This window comes from Perca fluviatilis, chromosome 1 (assembly GCF_010015445.1).
Source record: "Perca fluviatilis chromosome 1, GENO_Pfluv_1.0, whole genome shotgun sequence".
In the NCBI taxonomy this organism is placed as follows: Eukaryota; Metazoa; Chordata; class Actinopteri; order Perciformes; family Percidae; genus Perca; species Perca fluviatilis.
The window spans coordinates 46,964,631-46,987,988 of record NC_053112.1 but is presented as its reverse complement, the minus strand read 5'-3'; the positions used below and the strand labels follow the sequence as shown (position 1 = coordinate 46,987,988).

The window sequence follows — 23,358 nt, the reverse complement described above, 5'->3', positions numbered from 1 at the left end:
CTACTACTTAGCCTACTGCAGGGCAATTGAGGCCACACCCACTGCACAGATCATTTCTGGAATCCAACATTCTACAGCAGATTGAAGCTGATTGAAGACAGTACTGCATTTGAGCTGATGGACTACATCCCATCCAAATTCCCATAATGTCCATTAATTCCCATGAAAGTTTCCAAATTGGAATGTTTCCAAAATTCCCCAGCTAAACTTTCCATGGAAAGTTTCGGGAAATTTACTGAAAATTTTCCGCCCCTTTGCAACCCTAGTCGCACACAGCTTACTCTGCCGAGTGCAATAATGGCTAACAAATTAACTAAATGTTACAGTACAGTATTAAACAATTGTAAGTGGGCGTGGTCTGCAGTCAGCTGCAGAGGAGAGAGGTGTGGGAATAGAGCAGGAGAGCAGTGCCAGGTGAGTGGATTGTCTCAGCTGTTTGTTGTTGTGCTAATTACAGCTCTCCCTTTATATGCAGTAGCGTGCTGGGCCTTCACTGCTGGAGATAGTTTGAGTTTTTTTGTTAAACACACATACTCAGAGCTTGCCAGGGACGTCTTTAGGCCTATTTTAGGGGGGCTGAAGCTACCCCAAAATGTTCCTAAGCCCCCCCTAAATAATAGTAAGAACAACAATATCAATAACTGTATCCTCATTCATATTTAGACACAACAAATGATATATATCCAGCTACAAAAATATAGTTAGACAGAAGTACAGAGAGTCATTGTGCTATCAAGATGATGCACCGCACCGTCTTGTTGCATTGGTGTGAACTGGCAGCTTTCAGAGCGTTGCAGACCGGAGCGTTGCAAGTAACTGGGGGATTCATCTCGTCTCGTCGCTACTCTTTGGTCTGAACTCCGATACACACACGTTAATGGTAAAAGGAAGATTGATTACACGTAGTGAAATTGTAAGTTGTTTTTAATGACCTGCTTACCTTTAGCTACGTTTTCTTGAGGTAAAGGAAAGGGGATATTTTGGTTTTCTATGGAAAACTAAAGTCTAGCTAGAGTGAACGAGGGAAATACAAGAAATGGTTAACTTAGCAAGCTATCCACAGCTCTTTATTCATTGCCAATAATATAGCCTATCTCTATAGTAGGCATATTCTAAAACTATCAATCCCCATAGACTGTTGTCACTGAAAACTAAAGTCATAGGGTCCCTGTTAATGCTATTGTACCAGTGTATCCTTCAATTCACTGAGCAGATGAGATGGATATTGGAAGATAGTTCAGCAGAGAGAAAGAGAAGCAGGAGATTGGCAGAGCAGTTGATCCTGAGGGAGCCGGTGTGATTGAGGTCAGTAGTGGTCTCTAGGTCTGAGGATGGTTTTGTAACAATAAGCATTTGTTGGCAGGCCTAGGCACTATGCATAGCCTAAACTAAATTATTATATTTATTATATATGCTAGCTATATTCTAACCAATTAACTTTTTTCATTCATTGGCTGTGATAAATTAAATAAATATGTAGATGTTGCCTAAATGTAGGCTAGGCTAAAGAGCACATGCCCACAGATACACATGTGGAAATAAAATGGAAGCAATCCTACATACAGTAAATACAGTATATACAGTAATCATTACTCCAAATCTTTTATTCCTTCCGCCATCAGGTTATTGTATTTAGACAGTAGCCACTTTAAATAGGATCTGTATTAATATCTTACATGATAAAGTATGCAGTGACGCCTATTTTTTTCTTTTTCTTGTACTGCTATTTGTCATATTTGTTTAACTTATCAACGTATTATCTGTCTGGCCTCTGTTTGTCAGTTTTTGGACATTTTGGATGTTGTATCATGTGACCAATTTGCATTTCGAAGTCATGAAATTAGCACCACGTTTGTTTTGTTTTACTTTAAAGGATAAGACAGAAGGAACAGAGTAGAAATGGAAGAAGAGGATATGTCTGTCACTTTTTACTTGTTAACATATTGGTTTCTTAACTGGTGGTTGACATAAGTGTAGCTCTAATACAGTAACAAAAGATGTGAGTGCAAAGATTTTGCAAACGCAAGTTACAAATACCCTGGGGGCTAAGCCCCCCCTGTCTTTCAATCCTAGTGACGTCCCTGGAGCTGGCCGTATCATACAGACAAAAGTAACGTACAGAGTCTTGCATACAGTATAGTGATCTGGGAAAGGACTGTAGACCACCGACATGCAACAATGCTAAGAAACGGGACAAAGGCGTAGCCTGGCACAGGTGGGTCTTGCTCTGAGACATTTTTCTTTAATTCTCTGTACATATAATAATCTGTATCTATAAATAATCTACATAGATGGTTGAGTTAATAAGGCACAAAAGGTTTGGTACTCAAGTTATTTGAGTTGAGTTTTATTATATTTCCTCTTATATTGCAAAATGCAAATTCATAAATTTCTTTCTCCCAGAATAAGGCAATGCTATTTCTGATATTTAGTGAGACTGCATCTTAATCCCAAACATAAATATTCCATCCTCCCTGTGTAGCCTCTATGTTCAGGTTCCACTCACTATCTCTGTCTCATCGGCTTGCTCGACACCTTTACCTGACCCAATGTCCCAATCACTGACCGAGTACCTAACTGGATCAGGTGGGCGGCCGGGATTCTGAATTAAGGTGGGGCTGCATTTCATCTTCATTATTAGACAATAATTAACTCAGAGAAAATGACCCTTCCTGATTAGAGTTGTGTAAGGGGGAGAAAGGTGAAACTGTGGAGTGAACAGACACAGATGGATCTAACCATCAATTGACCCAAACCCAGGAAACTACAGGGCCACCGCCTGAAGAAATGGCTGCAAACAGGAACCCATCCTTGCCCGTTTCCCCTTTTCTTCTGGCTTCTAATTTATTTAGTTCCGAAAAGAAAAAGAGAAACTAATGCCGAGCCAGCCATTTTATTTTCCTTGCTCCCAGCTCTCTAGGTAGATCCCACATGTTAATAAATGATCTACTGTTCAATGCATACTGACATTGCAGAAAGTGACAGAGGGAGAGCCAGGCATCAGGCAATGATGAGTCATGCCTGACTTTGCACGCTTTGTACCAGGCCAACAGTGAAGAGGAAACAAGAGCAATGCACACACACACACACACACAAACACACACACACACACACACACACACACACAATCAAGAGAATTATCACATTTAAAGGGAATAAAAGAAGAACATTACCTTTCTCTTGTTGTTCGGGCTCACGTACAAATAACTGAGTATCGTCTTTGCTCCTACTTTGTCATTCAGCTTCTGGTACGTTGCTCCGTAGTCAGTTGACCTGAAATTTAATCAGAAAGGTATGATGAACACTTGATGAATTACTTGTTGCAATTAAGAGTCTCCCCCCCTCCCGAGAATTCTTTGGGAGAGGGGAAAGAGCATTGACGTAATGGAGTCCCTTTTGTGCTCAACGTAGCAACATGAACCCCCAGCGGGGGAACAGGGGCCACATCATTACGGTCACTGCATGGTGACCTTAGCTGCTGGATTATAGTGCACACAAACAGCACATCCTGAAACCCACAGCAGAGCACACAGTAACAACGCAACATTTTACAATCCAATCACACACAAATGATACTAACATTGAAACACAATTAGTAGAATTTGAACATGCTCTAAAAAAAAACACGGAACATTAACCGCACCATTCTCTCCCTGCCAGGTACATTAAATAAACTGGCAAATAATAAACCAGCTCTGCTTCCAACGGAGAGCCCACGCCTTCGTGTCTTTGCACTGGGTTACTGGTGTCGTGCCAAAAAGTGATCATCCACCAAAAACTAATTGCTATCTACCTAGTCTATATCCACGACATTCGTCTCCAGGGATTGCTCCGTTGCTGCCGGAAATTCTGCTGGCTTTCACTCTTTTCTGCCGGATGTCCGTCCCCTTCCTCTGTCTCTGTGTTGGCGTTCTAACCTCCGGTGGATTTGTGAGGACTATGGTTAACTGCTCCTCAGATCTCTGCAGGGTAAATCCAGACAGCTAGCTAGACTTTTTTTTTTCTTGTGTTCCGACTGGACCAATTTGGGGATTTTTAAGTTCCTCTGGCCGCAGTTCCTGTAACTCTTTCAGCTCCTACTTCAGGGCCGGGTCTTTTCGCTGTTCCCTTTTCAGCATCGGGACCTAGGTCAACAAGGGATGGGTTTCCAGTACAGACAGACCAACAACGGGACAATTTTAAAAATTTTTGCCATCATATTCATCACCAAATTCACGTCTGCCAACATTTTAGGCAAGAAATTAACTGTTTAGATTTCGAATATAGGCAGTCTTGCGTAAATTGATGCCGAATTGACAATTTGCTTCAAAGTTTTCGGAGTTGAGAAGCTCCATGAAGTGACACGACAGCCAGCAGGCGCCTGCCCCGGCCGCTAGCTCGTCGCTCGGCCAGTCATGCTCGGAGACCCCGCTGTAAGCTGGAGGTCTCTCAGACCGCTCTTCGTCAAAAAAAGAGGATGTTTTTAGCTGCTTTGTTTAAATATCAAAAGATACAGTCCATAAGATTAACGGAACCTGTGGTTAGCTGCTTCCCCGCGCTTGTTGATAACCTCACTGACCGGGCCGTCACTCTCTCTCTCTCTCACACACACACACACACACACACACACACACACACACACACAGCACAGCAGGCAGAGGAGAGAGAGATAACCGTTTCTTCGGGAGACTTGTTTAAATCATGACAAATATGCTATATACATTAGATTTAGTATATAGTTCATACTTTTTTTGGTGTATTTGTTTTCTAATTTTAACGCTATAAAGACTATTGCCGTGCTTGCATTACTCCCTTACCCCTCCTATAGTCCCTATGGCCACTTGGCCAGTGTGAATGCAAATGGAAAAAACGGTTTTGGGGGAGAGTAGTTAGTAGATCTGTTTAGAAGTCGACTGTTCCTAGAACTACATTCCTGTAACTACTTTGTTGGAAAGCGGCTTATTTAGCAGAGGCACCGTGGCACGGTCTGGCGCTTAGCACCGCCCAAGACGATGTCTTTGTCTTTGTGTGAACCTATGTGATTGGTTCAAAGAAATGCCAATAATCTCCCATCCCGGAATGCTGTGTGGACTAGCCAGACCCTCCTTTGCAGCGTTGTGGAGGAAGGTCTGACAAAGCTAGACTACTATTTACCCTACTTGGGCTCTCCAGCACGTTGTTCTGTTGCCGGCGGTGGTGCACATTTCTCCGGCTGCTCTGCGCGCTGGAGCGGCTTCCGGCTGAGCCAGGGCTCCCTGCGCTCCATGGGGTTTTAAGCCCCCAACGTCGCTTTCAAGGTAGCACTGCGACCGTCGCGTTCAAGGCACGCTGCCTGGAAGACGACGTTGGGGGCTTAAAACACCAAACACCGCTCCCTGCTTCACTCGCCCAGGTTCCTCTGGATGTATGATGACTGGATGTATGATGACTAGACACCAAAAAGGAGACACGCCAAATCTCTAGATGAGCCGCAGCCAAGCGGAGCCTGATTGAAACTGATTGAAGTTAGATAAATTTGGGGTACCCGCTCCAAACGGCCCCTGCACTAGTTACTTTAATTTGGGGTTAATACATGACATAAAACTTCCTCAGTTGCTGCTCTTATTTTTCAGTATTTTACAATGTAAGACTAGTGGCTGGAAAGTATGGTAGCCCTGAAAAGCAAGGTGTGAACAAAATTGTACGTCTGATAAAGTTATATCGTCTGTTTTGGTAGTTATCGCTACTATCGCTAGCAGGTGCTTTTTTTAAATTTTATAACAGTGTACTGTGTTCATTTTCTCAACATCTGTGTTTCCTGCCCAGAGACTAGAGATGTAAAGGAGCTTATAGCTAACTCCGGTACTGCTAAGAAGCTGTGCACTGTCCCTGTTAAATAATAAATGAATACATAAACAACATGTAAATATCAACACTTCTCTGCTGTGCCTTAGTGCTATTACTGCAGTCTCTAGCCGGAGGGATGTTGCGCACGGTTAAGCCATTAAACACGGCAGATCAGCTGGTTACATTTTGGGCAACCAGCATCAGACTGTGGTCAAATAACCACAGAACCCCCTGCGTCAACTAGTGCAGAACCCGATCAAAATGTGCCTGTTTGGAACGGGCCGATTGCTGGGTCCGGGGGTATTGCTGCTTGTAGCTTTCTCCAGAAACACTGCACCCCAAAATGACTTACAGAGGGACCCCCACTGCACCTAATATACAACCCCACTGGATACTACTGACTTACTGTGTACTTCTACTTCAGAGGAAAACATTGGCAGAGAAATGTTACTGGTTACGTTGGCGATTTAGATTTTACTCACAAAACGTACATATTTACAGCTCACAGCAAGTTAATACGTTGTAGCGTCTGGCTTTTGTTTGATATCTAGTGTCTGCAATTTTTTTTCCTATTAGTGAAATCCCCCGAGTGAATTTAAGCCGGGCTTTTATTGTGAAGGGTAGACATGGAAGAAGTGGAGCTAGGGTTATGCCATCGTTTTTTTTTTTTTTTTAAACCTTTATTGTGCAGCCGCTTAGTTTCATTCATATTTATTGATATACGCCCGCCAAGTGTGAAGTAGATCAGATGAATGGTTGCCGAGATATTTAAAAGATGACGCGCGCACACACGCACACACAGAGAGAGAGAAAGGGTCCTGACTTCATAGTTAGATTATTCTAATCTACACTAGTTTTACATGGATCGGCTCTGATGCCATCCGAATCCCTTTCATAGCTTAAAATCATTCACCCGAATGAATTATTTTCTCCGGCATGGACGTTTCACTGACCCTCTACCAGTCCCTGTAGGCTAAGCTTTATAAATAATGTATTGCATTGATGTATGACAGTTTTCTTTAAAGACTTATGATTAGAGAGGCTGCGCGCAGTAATCCCACTGCAGCTAATATCGTGGGACATTCAAACTGCAAAAAACGCTCCTGAGGGAGTTACAAGCGAAGCAAAACACAGAAACACAAGCGCGGATTCATACAAAATTCTGTATTGACTTTCAACAAGCATAGACCACGGAAGCAGGGGGCTGCGGCCCAGGTATTTTTTGGAGTCCGATATATATATATATATATATATGAATTAAAGCCTGAATTGTGTTTTTTTTCTCAAAACTTGTAGTCTACTTTAAATGAGCCAAACCCTATTGTTCCCCATCATCCACTCCCAGTGACTGCTCTGCACTCTCACACCTGTCTCTGTGTGTAGAAGATATGGATCTCCTGAGTGCTGACTGCTATGATGTGGGCTTAGACTTGCAGCAGGATGTGTCCTGGTTGTGGACTTGATGTTTGTTGTGTGCTATTGTTTCATTTGTACATTTACGTGTAAATAGACTTGGTCTGTTGTGTCGGATCAGAGGGGTTAATCTGAGCATGTGTATTTCAAAATGTGCGTGTCCACAGCTGTGTGGTGTCGACAGCCCCCTTCTGTTTAAGCTATGTATCTATAGAAAAATAGCCAAAACAACATTTTTGGCTGACAAGTGACTATCGTTGGCTGTTGTTTCAGAATCATGGCCAGCGCTGTTTTGTTGTGTATAGGTGCAGCGCTGTCCATAGTACTGAAACGGAGCCTGCTAATGGGGACATGTGAGGGGACTGCACTGTGTGTGTGTGTGTGTGTGTGTGTGTGTGTGTGTGTGTGTGTGTGTGTGTGTGTGTGTGTGTGTGTGTGTTGTCGTGTGTCGTGCTCCCGACTGGTATTTGAAATGCGTATGGTAGGCTAATCAGAGTTTGATGGTGTTGTATCGGAAACGTTAGTGGAAAAACACAATCAATAGTCTCGGAGATGAACTGCGCCCCACACGTAAGGTGGACGAGAGCAGGCGGCAGCAGCTGGGGGCGGTGACAAAAAGCCGTTGTCAAGTGGGACAGTTTCCAGCCGTTTCCAGCAGCCTTCAGTCTGAACAGGAAGTCACCAAAACACTGTTAGGTCTGATTTAATAAAATGTTACCAGACCCATATATCAGCTTGCACACTGTCTCCAGTTTTTATGAAGACAGAGTAGCTGCTAAAATGCTCTACATGTGATCTGTTGCTGATTTTAATCAACAACAGACTGTAGATGATCTGTAATCTGAACAGATTTAGTCTCTCTGACTTCTAAATGTAACTATCAGCCACACAACATGTGTTCTGTACAGAATAAGCCTTTAAATCAGACAAATAGTTAAAAGTTTATATAAAATGTCATGTTGAGTCGATTGCCTCTCAGCTGTTAGATCAGCTGAGATGCCGGCGTTTCCCAGCATGCCCTGGGTCCGCCTGGGTCTTGCAGTCTGTTGGAAAGCATCTGCGCTGCCTGCGTCTCAAACCTGCGGTCGCCTTGGTCTCGTGAGGTTATCGTTGCCCACGTGTCCGTGTCGTCAGAGCGAGTCGGGATCAAGTCGGACACAAATCTATTTTATATTTTCCTTTTTTTTTTTTACCTTGCCTCTTAGGGCTTCCGTAGGAAAGAATAGTTTTAAAATGTTTTTAAATGCACTTAGCTCAAGAGGCCACGATGTCATTTGACCTGAGTGTGTGAAAACAAAAATACCCAGAGGTTTTGGCAATGAAAGATGGCACTCATTTAAAAAAAAAAGTAAAATTATTTTTTGGGCATTTTAAGCCTTTATTATATAGGACAGCTGAAGATGTGAAAGGGGAGAGAGGGGGAATGACATGCAGCAAAGGGCCGCAGGTCGGAGTCGAACTTGTGGCCGCTGCGACAAGGACTAAGCCTTTGCACATGGGGCACACACTCTACCAGATGAGCTATCCAGGCGCCACACATGGCACTAATTTGATGCCAAATGGGGCCGATTGCCTGTTGCAATTGGATTGGCAGCAGGCACTGTTGTTGGCAGACGTTGGTAGAAGTTAGCATGAACAGGCTTTCAGGATCTAAAGCATCTCGGAGCGTATCCCCAAACGGGGAAGTGGGCAGTATAACAGCATAATGAGGAGAACAGGTGTGTTCCCAGTCAGATTATCACCTGTGTCAACTGTGTGGAACATGTAAAATGGCACATTATGTAAAATGTTAATATTTCTGGTTTGGAATCTGTCCAAAAAAGTTGTTCACCCATCCCTTTTTTTCCACCTAAAAACATCAGTGTAAATACAACAGTGCATATAGGGTCCACAGTCTGAAAGCTTTAACCACACTGGAGAAATGTCAAAGGAACTAGTATTTAACAATAAGGCAACAAGTGGAACATGAAAATGTGGAGAGAGAAAAAGTGAAGTGGGGAAAATACTGGTGCAGTATATGTTTAAGATTCAAAACTAATACCCTTCTATTAACTTTTGCAACTTATATGGAAACAATAAAGCCACCGTTTTGGCTAAATCATGTGTACCAATTATTAAATTATATTATTATTATATTATTATATTAAACCAAATTAACTCTTTCAAAAGAAATTCAAGCACTTTCTGACTGTGTATAATATTTACCTCAGTATATTCCTCTTAGGTTTGTTTAAAAGAAAATTAGTGTAAAAAGTTGCCTTTTACATTGTAGGATTGTTATAACATGTTTTTAACTTGGTGAAATGCAATTGCAGTGCATGAGTGCCTTAAGGCCCACAACAAGAGTTTACATGACTTCCCAGACTGGGTATCCCCATGCACATACCTACTCACTACTTGTGACAGACAATTAAGTTTTTGTCATCTTAAACATGAGAATGTTTATCTGCTGCATCATATCAAATAAATAAAAATACTTAGTATATTGATTTACAAATTTGATGTAGATTTACAGATAAAATACACATTAGTTTTGCCAAAGAGGTTGATAAGACAATGCATGCACCTGTTGAATACAGTTCAAACTGACCGACAGCATGAGGCTGATTGCCCAATGATGATATGGATCACTGTGTGTAAATTTATGTTTACAAATTAGAGTCTACAGATACAGGACATAGCTCTGTCGTGCTGCCTTCAGATAGCCGCTTCAATGAGCACTAGTCTTTCAGAGAGATTAAAAGCAGCTGTGGGTGACAGGTACAGTGAACAATCACTCATTACATTAGCATAGACTAACTGGTTTAGAAAAATACCAGAAAAACATTTTTTTACGAGGGTGTAATGAAGGTCCTCTTCATCACTAATATTTTGCCACATTAGTACGCTGTAGCTCATTATGTTACGGGTAAATGAAATGAGGCACAACAGTTTTGAATGTTTATTGGAAAATATGAATCTGTTTTGTGGAGGTTGCAGCTGGTGTTGATTGGAGGCCGGCCCCGTCAAGAGAAACGCGTGTACTCAGTGTGCTAGTTTGGTTACCTAAACATGTGCAGTGTGGTGTAATCTTTGCCCAATTAATTGAATGCAGGTTAACAGTTGCTGCTTGTTCAATAGTAATGTTAGTGTTCAAGTAACTCACCTCTGTTGTGTCTCCCCTCCAGAGTGTTCGGGCTAAAAGAGGCCCCACCGTATCAAGCCCCATTTTTAAATGTTCCGGGAGATACCATGTTTCAAGTAGCAAAGGGGTGTTTGAGTACTTTGATTAACTGTACTTTGATGAATTGTTCAGACTAACGATGTTTGATTGTATTAGGTAACATAATGCAAGTAAATTGAGATAACAGTATGGAAGTAGAAATGTATTTGATGTGGTTGTTTTATTTTGTATAATTGTTTAGATTGAGTACATTTAAGATTTCTCTTGTACTGTGGTAGCCCTTACGCAACAAAAATATATTTCTCAATATATGATGTGACAATATATTTCATGTGTCTTCATATATTGTGAAAATTACAAAGTAATATATTATATGATGTATTATATAATATATTATATATGTAAGTTAAATATTGCAATACATTGCAATATATGGGAAAATACTGCAATTATTGCCGTTTTCTTATACTGAATAAATACATATTGTTATATTATGTAATATATTGTTATGTATATACTGGTGAAAATTACTAACGACCTTTTAACTGCTGCAGACAAAGGTCTTGTCTCCATTCTTGTTTTACTAGATCTTAGTGCTGCATTTGACACAATTGACCATTCAATCCTGTTACAGAGATTGGAACACTTGGTTGGCATTAAAGGAATTGCTCTGAGTTGGTTTAGGTCCTATTTCTCTGATCGATCTCAATTTGTGAATGTTAATGATAAATCCTCCAAGTACGCTAAAGTTAGCCATGGGGTTCCTCAAGGCTCAGTGCTTGGACCAATTCTATTCTCCTTATATATGCTTCCTCTAGGCAATATTATTAGAAAACACTCAATTAACTTTCACTGTTATGCGGATGACACCCAATTATACTTGTCAATCAAACCAGACGAAACCAGTCAGCTAGCAAAATTTCAAGAGTGCATTAAGGATATAAAATCCTGGATAACCTATAATTTTCTGATGTTAAACCCTAACAAAACTGAAGTTATTGTGCTGGGCCCTAAACACCTCCGAACTTCATTATCTAGAGATATAGCTACTCTGGATGGTGTTGCCCTGGCCTCCAGCACCACTGTTAGAAATGTAGGAGTTATCTTTGATCAGGATATATCCTTTAATGCCAATCTAAAACAAACCTCAAGAACAGCCTTTTTTCATCTTCGTAACATTGCCAAAATTAGGAATATCCTGTCTCAAAACGACGCTGAAAAACTAGTCCATGCATTTGTTACTTCCAGGCTGGACTATTGTAATTCCCTACTGTCAGGTTGCTCAAATAAGTCTCTTAAGACTCTCCAGCTGATCCAGAATGCTGCAGCGGTGTTCTCACAAGAACTAAGAAAAGAGATCATATTTCTCCTGTATTGGCTTCTCTGCATTGGCTTCCTGTGAATCCAGATTGAAGTTAAATTTAGCAATGAGCTTCAACCCCCCCCATGCAGAGTTACTGGTGGTACCTAGAGTCTCTAAAAGTAGAATGGGAGCCAGAGCCTTCAGTTATCAGGCTCCTCTCCTATGGAACCAGCTCCCGATCTGGGTTCGGGGGCAGAAACTGTCACCTCATTCAAGAATGAACTTAAAACTCTCCTATTTGATAAAGCTTATAGTTAGGGAGTGAGGAGTTGCAGTGTTCACCTAACTGGCCCAACTGCTTCTCTTCATAATTGTTAGATTAATAATACATAACAAAGTAGAGGGAGGCAGGCCAGCCAAGCCAGATCCGGCAGGGGGAGAGTTCTAAGCCCCGAAAAAAGCTACCTCTCCTTATGACCTGTCTCTCTTAGTTACCTGTTATAGTTACCTGTTATAGTCCTAGACTGCCGGGGGACTTCCTTCCTTTGACACACTGAGCTGCTCTCTCCTCTCCCTTTCTATTACTGTTTCTATTACTGTTACTATTACTATTACTATTTGTGTGCAGCCGGTCCCAGAAATGCTTGTTACTAATCCTAGCTTCTGGGGAGTTTACTCCCCGGAGTCCTTGCGCTTTTTTCCCCAGCGTATTTCCTTGGAGAACGTTTGCACCAAGATCCCTGGTTGCAGCTGTCGCCGTGGTCCTGCTGCACTCCCTGCTGAGCTCAGCGATGCCCTGCAATGTCATGCTGCGTCCTGCTGAACCCTGCAGCTTCCCCACATCCAGTCACTGTTCCATTATTAATGTGACTACTATCGCCACTGTTCATCACACCCCCAACCGGCTCGTCAGACACCGCCTACCAAGAGCCTGGGTCTGTCCGAGGTTTCTTCCCAAGAGGGAGTTTTTCCTCGCCACTGTCGCACTGCTTGCTCTTGAGGGAATTACTGGAATTGTTGGAATTGTTGGGTCTTTGTAAAATATAGAGTGTGGTCTAGACCTACTCTATCTGTAAAGTGTCTCGAGATAACTTATGTTATGATTTGATACTATAAATAAAATTGAATTGAATTGAATTGAATTGTATATTGAAATATGTCCCACATTATATGAGATTATATATTGGAAGAGGAATTGTATATATGTAAATATATATGTAAAATTATATGAGATAATATGCTAAAATGTACAAGATAATATAATCAGATTTATATGGGAACATATATGTCTTAAATATATTGATTTATATTATTTAATATATTGTTATGTATATTGAAATAGGTCCCACATTATATGAGATTATATATTGGAAGAGGCATTGTATATATGTAAATATATATGTAAAATTATATGAGATAATATACTTTAATGTACAAGATAATATAATCAGATTTATATGGGAAAATATATGTCTCAGATATATTGATTGATATTAAATAATATATTACATATAATTATCATTTTATATATTGTATACATGTTAAATATGAAATAATATAATGTACAATGTCTTATATATATCAAAATATAATAGATTGAATAAGACATCAATACAGTTCACATTAATTGAATGAGGTTTATTTCAAAAGCAGCAGCTGAAGGGACATTGACCTGAGAACAGACAGAATGAAAGGCATGTCACCATGGTTCCATCTGAAGCTTACGTACACAATGTGCTCGGAAAATGGCAAACTGGTTTGCTGGTAGGGATGTGCAGATACACACAAGAGTTAATTTTGTTATGGTTCAGGGAAGTTGAGGACCCAAAGGCAGAGAGCAGGAAGGCAGGCGGGACAAAGTTGATGTGAAGATTTATTCCAAACACAAAAGTCCAGGGTACAAACCAGCAGGAATCCAAAATAAGGAAAATGCAAGAAACAACACAAGGAGTAAAACTGAGGTAGTCAAAAAATGCAAAAAGGGAAAACAGAGCTGGATAACAAAACCAGAGGCCTGTACTACGAAGCAAGATCAACATGTCCTGGATTTCTTTCAGTTATCCGGCTTCACCAAACCTAACAACTGCGGTCCATCATAACCTGTACTACGACGCTGTTATCAACTAGTTCAGTCAACTCAGGGTTTCCCAATCCAGCGGCGCGCGCGTTCACATAAAAGAGGCGGTGTCTGCGCACCACGACCAATCGCAAACATCTACCAGAGCAGCATATTTTAAACAAGAAGAGCAAACTATAATTCAACATAAATATGAAGAACACAGACACGGTTTTACAGGCATAACGCGATACAGTCGCTGCTTCCTAAAACAGGAAGGAAAGCTGGCAAAAAAAATAAAATAAATAGCCGCTGTAGATGTTTAAATCACAACGCTTATTATTATCACTTCCTCATCAGTCAGGACCAATATCTGACCATAATTACACTTGTGCTTTCCATAAACTGTCGTTGCTTTAGCCTATAATTTCAGTTGCAACCCTGGCAGTGGGAAGCGATCGTGAGAGCAAATAAAAAATTTAAAAACATAATTCAAACAGATGTGCGCATTGGCGACACACGGCTCAAGAAGCCGATATATAATTCCCTCCCATTTATAATATATATATTTCATACAAATACCAATCAGGGAATGTTAACAGGGTTGTCGATCTCTAAATGTTTTAACTTTTATGAGCGCATCTCTCTCTCTCTCTCTCTCTCTCTCTCTCTCTCTCTCTCTCTCTCTCTCTCTCTCTCTCTCTCTCCACCGAGCTACGCCTGATCTTTAAGAACGGTGACGCCGTTATCAATCTATTGATTGGTCAGTAGGCGGTGCTTTTACACTGAGTATTGATTGGTCAGTAGGCGGTGCTTTTACACTGAGTATTGATTGGTCAGTAGGCGGTGCTTTAACACTGAGTATTGATTGGTCAGTAGGCGGTGCTTTTACACCGGTTGATCTCTGATCTCCAACTTAACCTGCTCTCGACCAGGTTAGGTGTTCAGCATAAGTTACCACGGCGATTGAACCCGATAACAACTGATCCACCTTCATAGTACAGAAAATCCTGGGTTGAGCCTTAAGTTAGCTCGTTAACGCCAAATCCTGCTTCGTAGTACAGGCCTCAGAGCACAGAGACCACAGGGAGAACTAACACAAAACTCAGAGACAGGAGACGAAAAAAACAGGAACACTAAGACTAACACAAGGACCACAAACAGGCGACAAGACACACAATGATCTGACACAGGACAAGGTGAACACCAAGACTAAATACACAGGCTAACGAGGAAACACAAGACAGGTGGCACAAGGCTGGGAAACAGGTGAAACACATTAGGGCAATCACAAGGGCAGGAAAACACAGGAAGTAAAACAAAGACAAGACAAGACAGAAAACAAGACTGTCAAAATAAAACAGTAAACAGAGCAAAAATACAAAACAGAAAAAACAGATTACCAAAATAAGACAAAACACACCAAACCCATAACAAATTTTCACTGTACAATGTTGGCTAACAATGTTGACTGTGACAGTTAAGTATTCTTATTAAATCTCCAAATCTTATATCCAAATCTTAGCTGACATTCTTCAATTTATGACTTTTAAAATAAGTGTTTAAAGGGGTGATAGAATGATTATATAGGGTATTTTACACTGTTCCTTAAGGTCTCCTAATGGGGTATGTAACATTGGTTGGGCTGAAAATTGCCCGAATGCTATTTTATTAGGCCCTTAACTACCCTGTGAATATGGCTCTATTTGGAACAAGAGCTTTTCTTCCAAATATGGTATGCTCATTAATATTCCGAATGAGCTACGTGCTGATTGGTTTGAGCAAACTACATAGAAACACATGGGAGACTCTCATATTTCAGACACTGCAAAGTTATACATTGTTTATCGGGCTATTCCATTACAAAATTCACTTCTGAAACTTTTTTATGCGAGAAATCAACTATGTAAGGCTCAAATATGGGCCGCTTTACGAAAATGGATGGCTAATTGCAAATTTTGTCCGACTGTGTGTCGGAGTTCAGCGGCCGGTGCTGCCTGTGTAGCTGCCTCGCCGCCTGGCCTGCCTTCCTTCACACACCCCGGCCTGCTATGAGGTACTTGGAGCTCCGTCACGGCTGGCAGCCCACAGCACTCCCTACCCGCGCAGAGTCACCGTCTCTTGGGCTAATGACAACCAAATGCCCCTGCCCTGACAGAGCTCCAGGGCCTGCAACTCCCCTCTTCCTGCTAGCTAAATGCCCGGTGTATGTGAGTGAGAGCGCGGTCAGCGAGCTTGTTACGGCAGCAATCTCTTACCACAGGTTCCAGTTAATCTTTTAATGTGTGTAATTATAATGTGTTGAGTTATTTAAACAAACGATTGGGGAAATAAACGCCGCTTGTCCGCGAGTCTCATTGATAGAGCCTGCGGCATCGTTAAGGTTATCAATTTCAGCTGTGCTTTTCCTACTATGACAAGTCAACATGTCTACTGTGACAAAGGTCCATGGACAAGCAATTTAGTGATATCCCTGCAGCTGTAGTCTTGACCGGTCTTGAAATGGAATCCTGAGCTGCTTGACCCTTGATGAAGATGGAGGGATGGATAGTTTTGGTGCCTAAACCTAACCAAACAGTGACCATTTCACAACTTTAATGGCATGTTTAAAACCACAAACGTTACATTCTCTGGTTTAGATATTATCTGTCACAGCTAGGGACGCTAATTTATGAAACGCTTCTGTGGGTCGTATTACAGCATCCTAATAAATAACATATATGGTCGTATGGTTTGGAGGACTTGTTGCTTTCCGCATCAGCCTTCAACCTCACTAAGTCTGCCCCAAATACTAAACTACAGATATGCAACTTACTCCAACAAGTCTATGTGTGCATGGTTTTGTATTGTTTGTTACACATTTTTGTATATATATAAATGTGTGTGTGTGTGTTTTTTTTTACTTCTCACTTCATATAGTAGTTCATAATTTCCTAAATGAAAATAGTGACAAGCCAGCTTTAAACAGTTGAATCAAGACCAGCTTTGAATGAGTGCTTAAATAGTCAAATGTTGGTCAAAGTGCTAAAGCAAAATTAGTGTGCAGTAGAAATGTAGCATTTCAGACTGTCTACGAAAGTTTGAACAACTTATTTGAGCTGTCAGGTCTAATTTATTTTGAGCAGCCTGAGGCTCAATCAGCTCAATGAGCTATTCTAATTTCACATGAAGATAGAGGAAAAAAGCCCAAAGCATGCAAATCTTAAAATGCAGCAAAGACACCGCAGCATGCCTTGTGTGACTTCAAATGAAGTAATCACTCACATCGACTGATATGTTTTTTTTTTCCACCTTCTTTCAGTGTAGCTGTTAAATCCAGACTAAAGTCCTCGTTTGAAGGGGTTAAAGGAGTTTACTGAGAACGTCACGCTTGAAGTTTACATACAGCCATGAAAATACAGAATATTCATGGCACACTGGCAATACTGTGTCATTTACTAGCCCTTTAAAGATGTTGCCAAAGTAGCGCATGTCTCATATATCATGTCTGTATCATATCACATTGATTTAAAATGAACATGTACTTTGCATAATTGTACGCAGAATTACGTAAACATACACATGCAAAGATGGTCAATAACCCCCAATAACCTGAAATTGTATTCATTACATGCTGGTTTCATGGTGAGCAAATGCATTGCCGCCAGGCAAACTCTGCTGGATAAGTCCAGTATGATTCATCAGAAACCATCAAGAGCCAGGACCATGGGACAATGACATCATCAGGCTATTGATCGGCTCCTCAGAGGCCCCTGTCACAGAATCACTTGATTTAGGGGCCAATGACTTATTTTTAGTGTCACAGCAACTTTCAACATGAACCAATAAAATAGCCCAACCCAGCAGATGAAACCCCAGGATGATGGAAGTTACAGTGAATGAAAAATGATAGTTTCTCAAGGATGATGATTCGGACTGAAACTTGTCAGCCTTGCTAGTGGCTTTTGAAAGGCTATTCAGTGGTTATGTGTGGGTGGAAAACCCAGCTCTGACCACACTGCCGTGGTATCATCCGGTGTGAGGATGTTGCCCCTTCACAGAGGCTGAAGGTGAGCCAATGCTTCAGACTGTCTACACGCTGGATTAAACAAGGGGGGACTTTACGAAACATTGTACGAGGACACAATATGATATCAGTGCTATTGATATGGCTCACTGAGGAAAATGAATTCTGGATATGCTAGGAGGACAATTGAGCTATTCCCATTACATCTTGAAACATACTCTTTCTCACACACACACACACACACACACACACACACACACACACACACACACACACACACACACACACACACACACACACACACACACACACAATCAAAAGCCTTAAACCCCCTTTTTACTTTCTCTGAGAAAGATTAGAATTATGTCTATAGTCACTTATTAGATAGAGTTTCAATTATAATTTCCAGAGTCTACTACACTTTGATAGGCAGCTACTACACAGCTTTCACATTCTCCGTGGGGGTTTGATTAATCATGGTTTGGGCGGTGGGAGCTGCATGCATCTCGGGAAAGTTAACATGGGGTCACACTCTGTATTAGTGCGAAGAAAACACCAGTCCCACTGCTTGAGACAGTTTGAATTTAGAAACCCTCAGCAAGCTTAAATAGTGTATCTTATGCTCAGCAGGCTAAATGGTACCCTGTACTCCTTCCCTCCACATCTGCAATCCCGTTCCAAAACCTCCTCTCTCAAAGCTACCCTAGACATGAGCGTAGTTTTAAAAAAGTAAGGTTGAAGATTTCAACAGAGAAGAACGTCCCAACATCCTGATTTGACAGCTGTCATATCGGGATGTGTGTTTATGAAACAAGTCTGACTACTATAGATTTCAGAACTCACCAGGAGCTTGTTATTACTGTTCTTTGTCTTTCATGCTCAGATGTGTTTTCACCTCAAGCTAGCAAATTCAGATCTCTGTGTGCGTTCTTTTGTATTTCCATTCTTATGTAATCACCTAATTCACCTAAAATTCACTTCAGTCTGAACATACACATTGGAATTCTGCTACCCAACCTAATAACTTTGTTGGGGCTTGTCAGGTTTCAGCTGTTGGGTTGCATAAAGCTGTGGGCCAGCTTTACGAAATATGAGATATTTTGCTTATATGTCCTTTGGCATTAAGCAATGACAGACAGGTTGACAGAGTGCATGCTCACATCGCACCACGTGATTTTTAGGTACAAAAGTTTCACGCTGTTACCTCATGCTGCTTTTTGGGGCCACAACAGGCAGAGATGCCTAGTTTAGCTCCAACTCCCCCTGAGGAGTGCTGGATTTCTGGCAGACCAATTGGCTATCTTAAATGCAGTTATCAGTTGCTTGTCTTTCTTCCTGGCTGTAAATTGCCCATTAATATTCATTATCCTCTCTCAAAATGTATTTCATCTGTTCATGCAACTGTCTTTCTGTCAATATGTCTGCTTATCACATGCACCTTTAATCATCCATCCATTACTAAGCTCTCTTTTGTCAAGGCATCACATTTATAATAACCTGTATGAAACATTAGTAGCAGATGCACTATTATGAGGGCGTGGTACCTTCATCAAAGAGCAATAGCCTCACTTGGGCCTAAGGTAAGTGCAGTGCTACATTTACAATGGAATTTTAGGTGGAAAGAAAAAGGTGGCGCAAAACCAGAAAATGACACAATTTTACAATTTCAAATATTGCAAAATTTTCACACAATTTAACACAGGTGATAATCGGACTGGGCACATAGGCCTACCTGTTCTCCTCAACTTGCTGTTATATGGCTACCTTCCCTGTTTGTATGTGCTGTGTCAATTTGGATAGCTTGCTCTGCAGAGTAAGCGCAATTTTACTGCATTGTACCAAAGCCGGTTTACAGAAAGCCTTTCCACTCCCTATTCAGCCCCACAGTATCGAATTTGGTTGCAGTTCCAACAGAGTTCCACTGGGAGTGATCGCAGGCGAGTGCAAAATGAATGAGACTCTATGGAGCTAGACGGCTAAATTTGTCTCTTTCGCCTGATTGTCGTTGAGAAACCTCAGATTTGATTGTAGTTTTTGCAAGTTCAACATGGGTTATAGGTTGAAGGTTGAATGAACGAGTACTTATGTCCTTTTGATTTCTTACAGGGTGAGTCGTTGTAGCCCATAACACGCTAGCATTCTGCTAATGAATGCTGATTGGTCAGTGAAGGACTGATTACGATCGTAGATCCCGCTTGACGGCATCCGAAGCAGAACCAGAATTTCAGAGTGAATATTTTGGCGTGGTTTTTAAAACATTTAGCCTGACATGCCAGACCCACATCCTGTTGTTGGGTCTGGGAACTCACCAGTGACAGGGCTCAATCCGAGGGGCGGGATAAATGGTTGTCTTTCAAATTCCCTCTGCACGTAATAGGATAGCGCTACAACCAGGCAGAGCAACGAAGAAGGTAGCGGAGCTAGTTGATAGATTAAACTTTTGCCGTAGCCGGTCGGCAAAACTCCGAACACATCTTCCTTTTTTAAGAATGACTTCAGTGCCGTTCTTTGTTCTTTTCTCAAAGAAAAGCTGAACTCCAAGTCTTCCAGAAGACCGCTGTTCCCAGCAGCAGTAGCAGCCATAAGCCCCGCCCACCGACTCTATACACGATGTGATTGGCCTGACCAATTCAATTAAATTTTATTTATAGTATCAAATCATAAAAAGAGTTATCTCGAGAGACTTTACAGATAGAGTAGGTCTAGACCACACTCTATAATTTACAAAGCCCCAACAATTACAGTAATTCCCTCAAGAGCAAGCATTAGCAATGGCTATTGCGACAGTGGCGAGGAAAAACTCCCTTTTAGGAAGAAACCTCGGCAGACCCAGACTCTTGGTGTCTGACGGGGCCGAGTTTTGACCAGAGTTTGGTTTTTCCAGCTCGCAAGCCAACGGAGAGTACCTAGACCCCCCTGGCTGCAAATTAAATTTGCTGCCACTAGGGTGCATCTAGATTTCTAGGCTATAAAACATAAGCAAACCTCTTTCTAGCACGTGTATTGACAGGGAGAGTCTAACCTGTCAGCTGTGTTGTCGATGCCTCGAGAGAACAAAGGACTCAGAGTTTGCCGTAAAGCAGTATCTCCGGGCATACGATGTGTATGACTTCATTGATATTTTAACCTCTTAGAAATTGCTTGAATTTCCAAGCTTTTTGGTCTAAACATCATACCCAAATTAAAAGTGGTACAGCTCCCATATACTTTGACACTCAGGGGTGTGCCTGATATCATTGGAAAGGAAACATTCTCAAGTTTTTGTTACAAGTATCAGGGTGATTCTAGGCCTTACTGGCACAGAGTTACAGAGGCCAGAATGGAGGTTTTTTATTTCCGTCCGTCATACATCTGTAAAATGATTAAAATACACTGCTGTAAACACATCTACTGAGATACAGACAACATAAGGTCATAGCCACATGACCAGAAGCCAAAAAGACTCAAGAATTGATTTTATATGAATTTTTTTCTACTGATATGAAAAAAGCCCAAAAACTGCAAAATTTTACTTTCATGGTAAACGATCAGAATGACGGTAGCTTGATGCGAGGCGGAGATATCAAACATTTATTGTACAAAGACACTTTAAACTTCTGGAAGGCCTACGGTCTCACGGAAGACCTTGTTGAAACTGCATATCTCTCTGCTATTAAACACAAAAAGTTGATTATTAAACACAAAAAAGTAGAAACTGAATACGACATAAAAGGTATATTTTGATGTCTTGTCCCATGAGGTTTGATAACTTCTACATATAAATTATCATAAAGGGTGTACTGCTTTTAGCAAACAATGGTAAAACATACATTTTGCTTGGCAAAAAAAGTTTGGTTGCACTTGAGTTTACGATACGATACACGTAATAAACCACACCTTGTATTAAATTAGACTAAAACTAGATATAATGTGGTCTTTATTAGACATTAGACACCATATTCCTAAATTATGCTGTAATTGGAAACTGCATGTAATGTCATATTATATATATTATATATTCGCTATAATGACAGCCTTGCTCTACATTATCCCTTATGCATTAAATGTTCTGATGTCTTAAATGGTATGGGAGTAGAGTATCGATGAAGCATGTATTAAGTATATACAGTATATTAACCTATTAATTAGGCTATTCACCACCTAAAAACACCACGGGACACCGGAGAGCATCAAGGCTATGAGGGACTGTGAGAAGAAGCATTCAAAGGTGACTCGATGTGGTTTGACATTACTTAACGGCAGTGTTGGGAGTAACGCGTTACAAAAGTAACACAATTACAGTAATGTATTCCTTTTTCCTGTAACATACGCAGTAATATAATGCAGTACTAATACAATTTTGGTAATATTATACCCATTACAGCGAGTTACAATGCTTTTTAAACTGACATGTAATGGTGTATTGTTTTTTTTTAGAATTCACCAACACCGCGAAACATTTCGGCACAGAAAAAAAGTCTGTGAGTGTAATTTCCTGTTGCTGGATTCGATGTTTGAGATGACTGCATAGACGGATTTGCGAGATGGACATTGGACACAGCTGTGTGTCTGAGCTGCTGACAGATAGAAACATGTTGGGAATTAATGTTTAGGCTTGCTACACGTAATATCATTACATTTTGTCAGCAGTGGAAAGTAAATATACCGTACTTCAATACAACTGTAAGGTACTTTTAGTTGAGTATTTAAATTTTCTCCCACTTTATACTTCTACTCCACCACAATTCAGAGTCAAGTAGGCCTACTGTGCTTTTTACTTCACTATTTATTTTATAGCTTTAGTTACTTTGCAGATTCAGATTAATAATACAAAATATTATGAATAAGTTGGGATGTATTAAAGTGGATAAAGATGAGACTTTGTTGACCCCGTGCTGAAATTCATAAGTTACCTGCCAAGTCATACTTCTGCTGTTATTTTGGTCAAAGTAACTCAAAAGTCAAGCAAAAGTAGTGTAAAGCATTACAATTCAGATACATTAATATTGTAATATAACTAAAACTATAATACTCTCAAATGACAGTAACTAGTTATCTATAAGGTATTACATTTTGGAAGTAACTTGCCCAACACTGCTTAACGGTAGTTTTCTTCTAATAAGCAAATAATGACACTGAAAGGCTATGCCCGATATTTGGTTTCTAGTTATAGTTTAATTTGGTATAACAGTGACTAATTATAGTATACAGTATTTGGGGTTTAATATATGCAGTTTCTAATTACAGTATCATTTAGGTGTATGGTGTCTAACACTGTCTAACATTACTGTTATCAGCGTATAGTAAAGTGTTTTTTTTTAAATTTGATACAAAGTAAAGGTTATTACATCCTAACAACGAACTAATTACAGCATAACTTAGGTACTTGGTGTCTAATTAGGGTATAACTGTTCATTTACTGTCTAGTTAAGGCCACATTATTTCTAATTTGGTCTAATTTGATACAAAGCATGTCTTATTACGTCATTAATGTACTGTAAAATAGAGTGGGACCAAAAGTTATCGTGTCATCATTTTTATTCCTCAAAGTTTATTGTGCTGAAAAGAGATCAATCCAAAGGTAAAGGTTTGTCATCTCTATTTAGCTGACACTCTTTTTTTGTATTAGGTAC

The 23,358-nt window shown here is 40.6% G+C and overlaps 1 protein-coding gene across 5 annotated transcripts in view; it reads right to left on the bottom strand.

The window, feature by feature from the left end:
* Window positions 1–23,358, bottom strand: part of LOC120564084 (VPS10 domain-containing receptor SorCS1) — a 279,471-nt gene that overhangs the window by 137,499 nt on the left and 118,614 nt on the right. For all 5 annotated transcript variants that reach the window (XR_005640059.1, XR_005640058.1, XM_039808768.1 and 2 more), the window contains exon 3: window positions 3,174–3,273. Coding sequence is in view for 3 of the 5 variants with exons in the window: in XM_039808768.1 (XP_039664702.1) it covers window positions 3,174–3,273 (100 nt within the window). In the remaining 2 variants the exon portion in view is untranslated. The remainder of the gene's footprint in view (window positions 1–3,173; window positions 3,274–23,358) is intronic.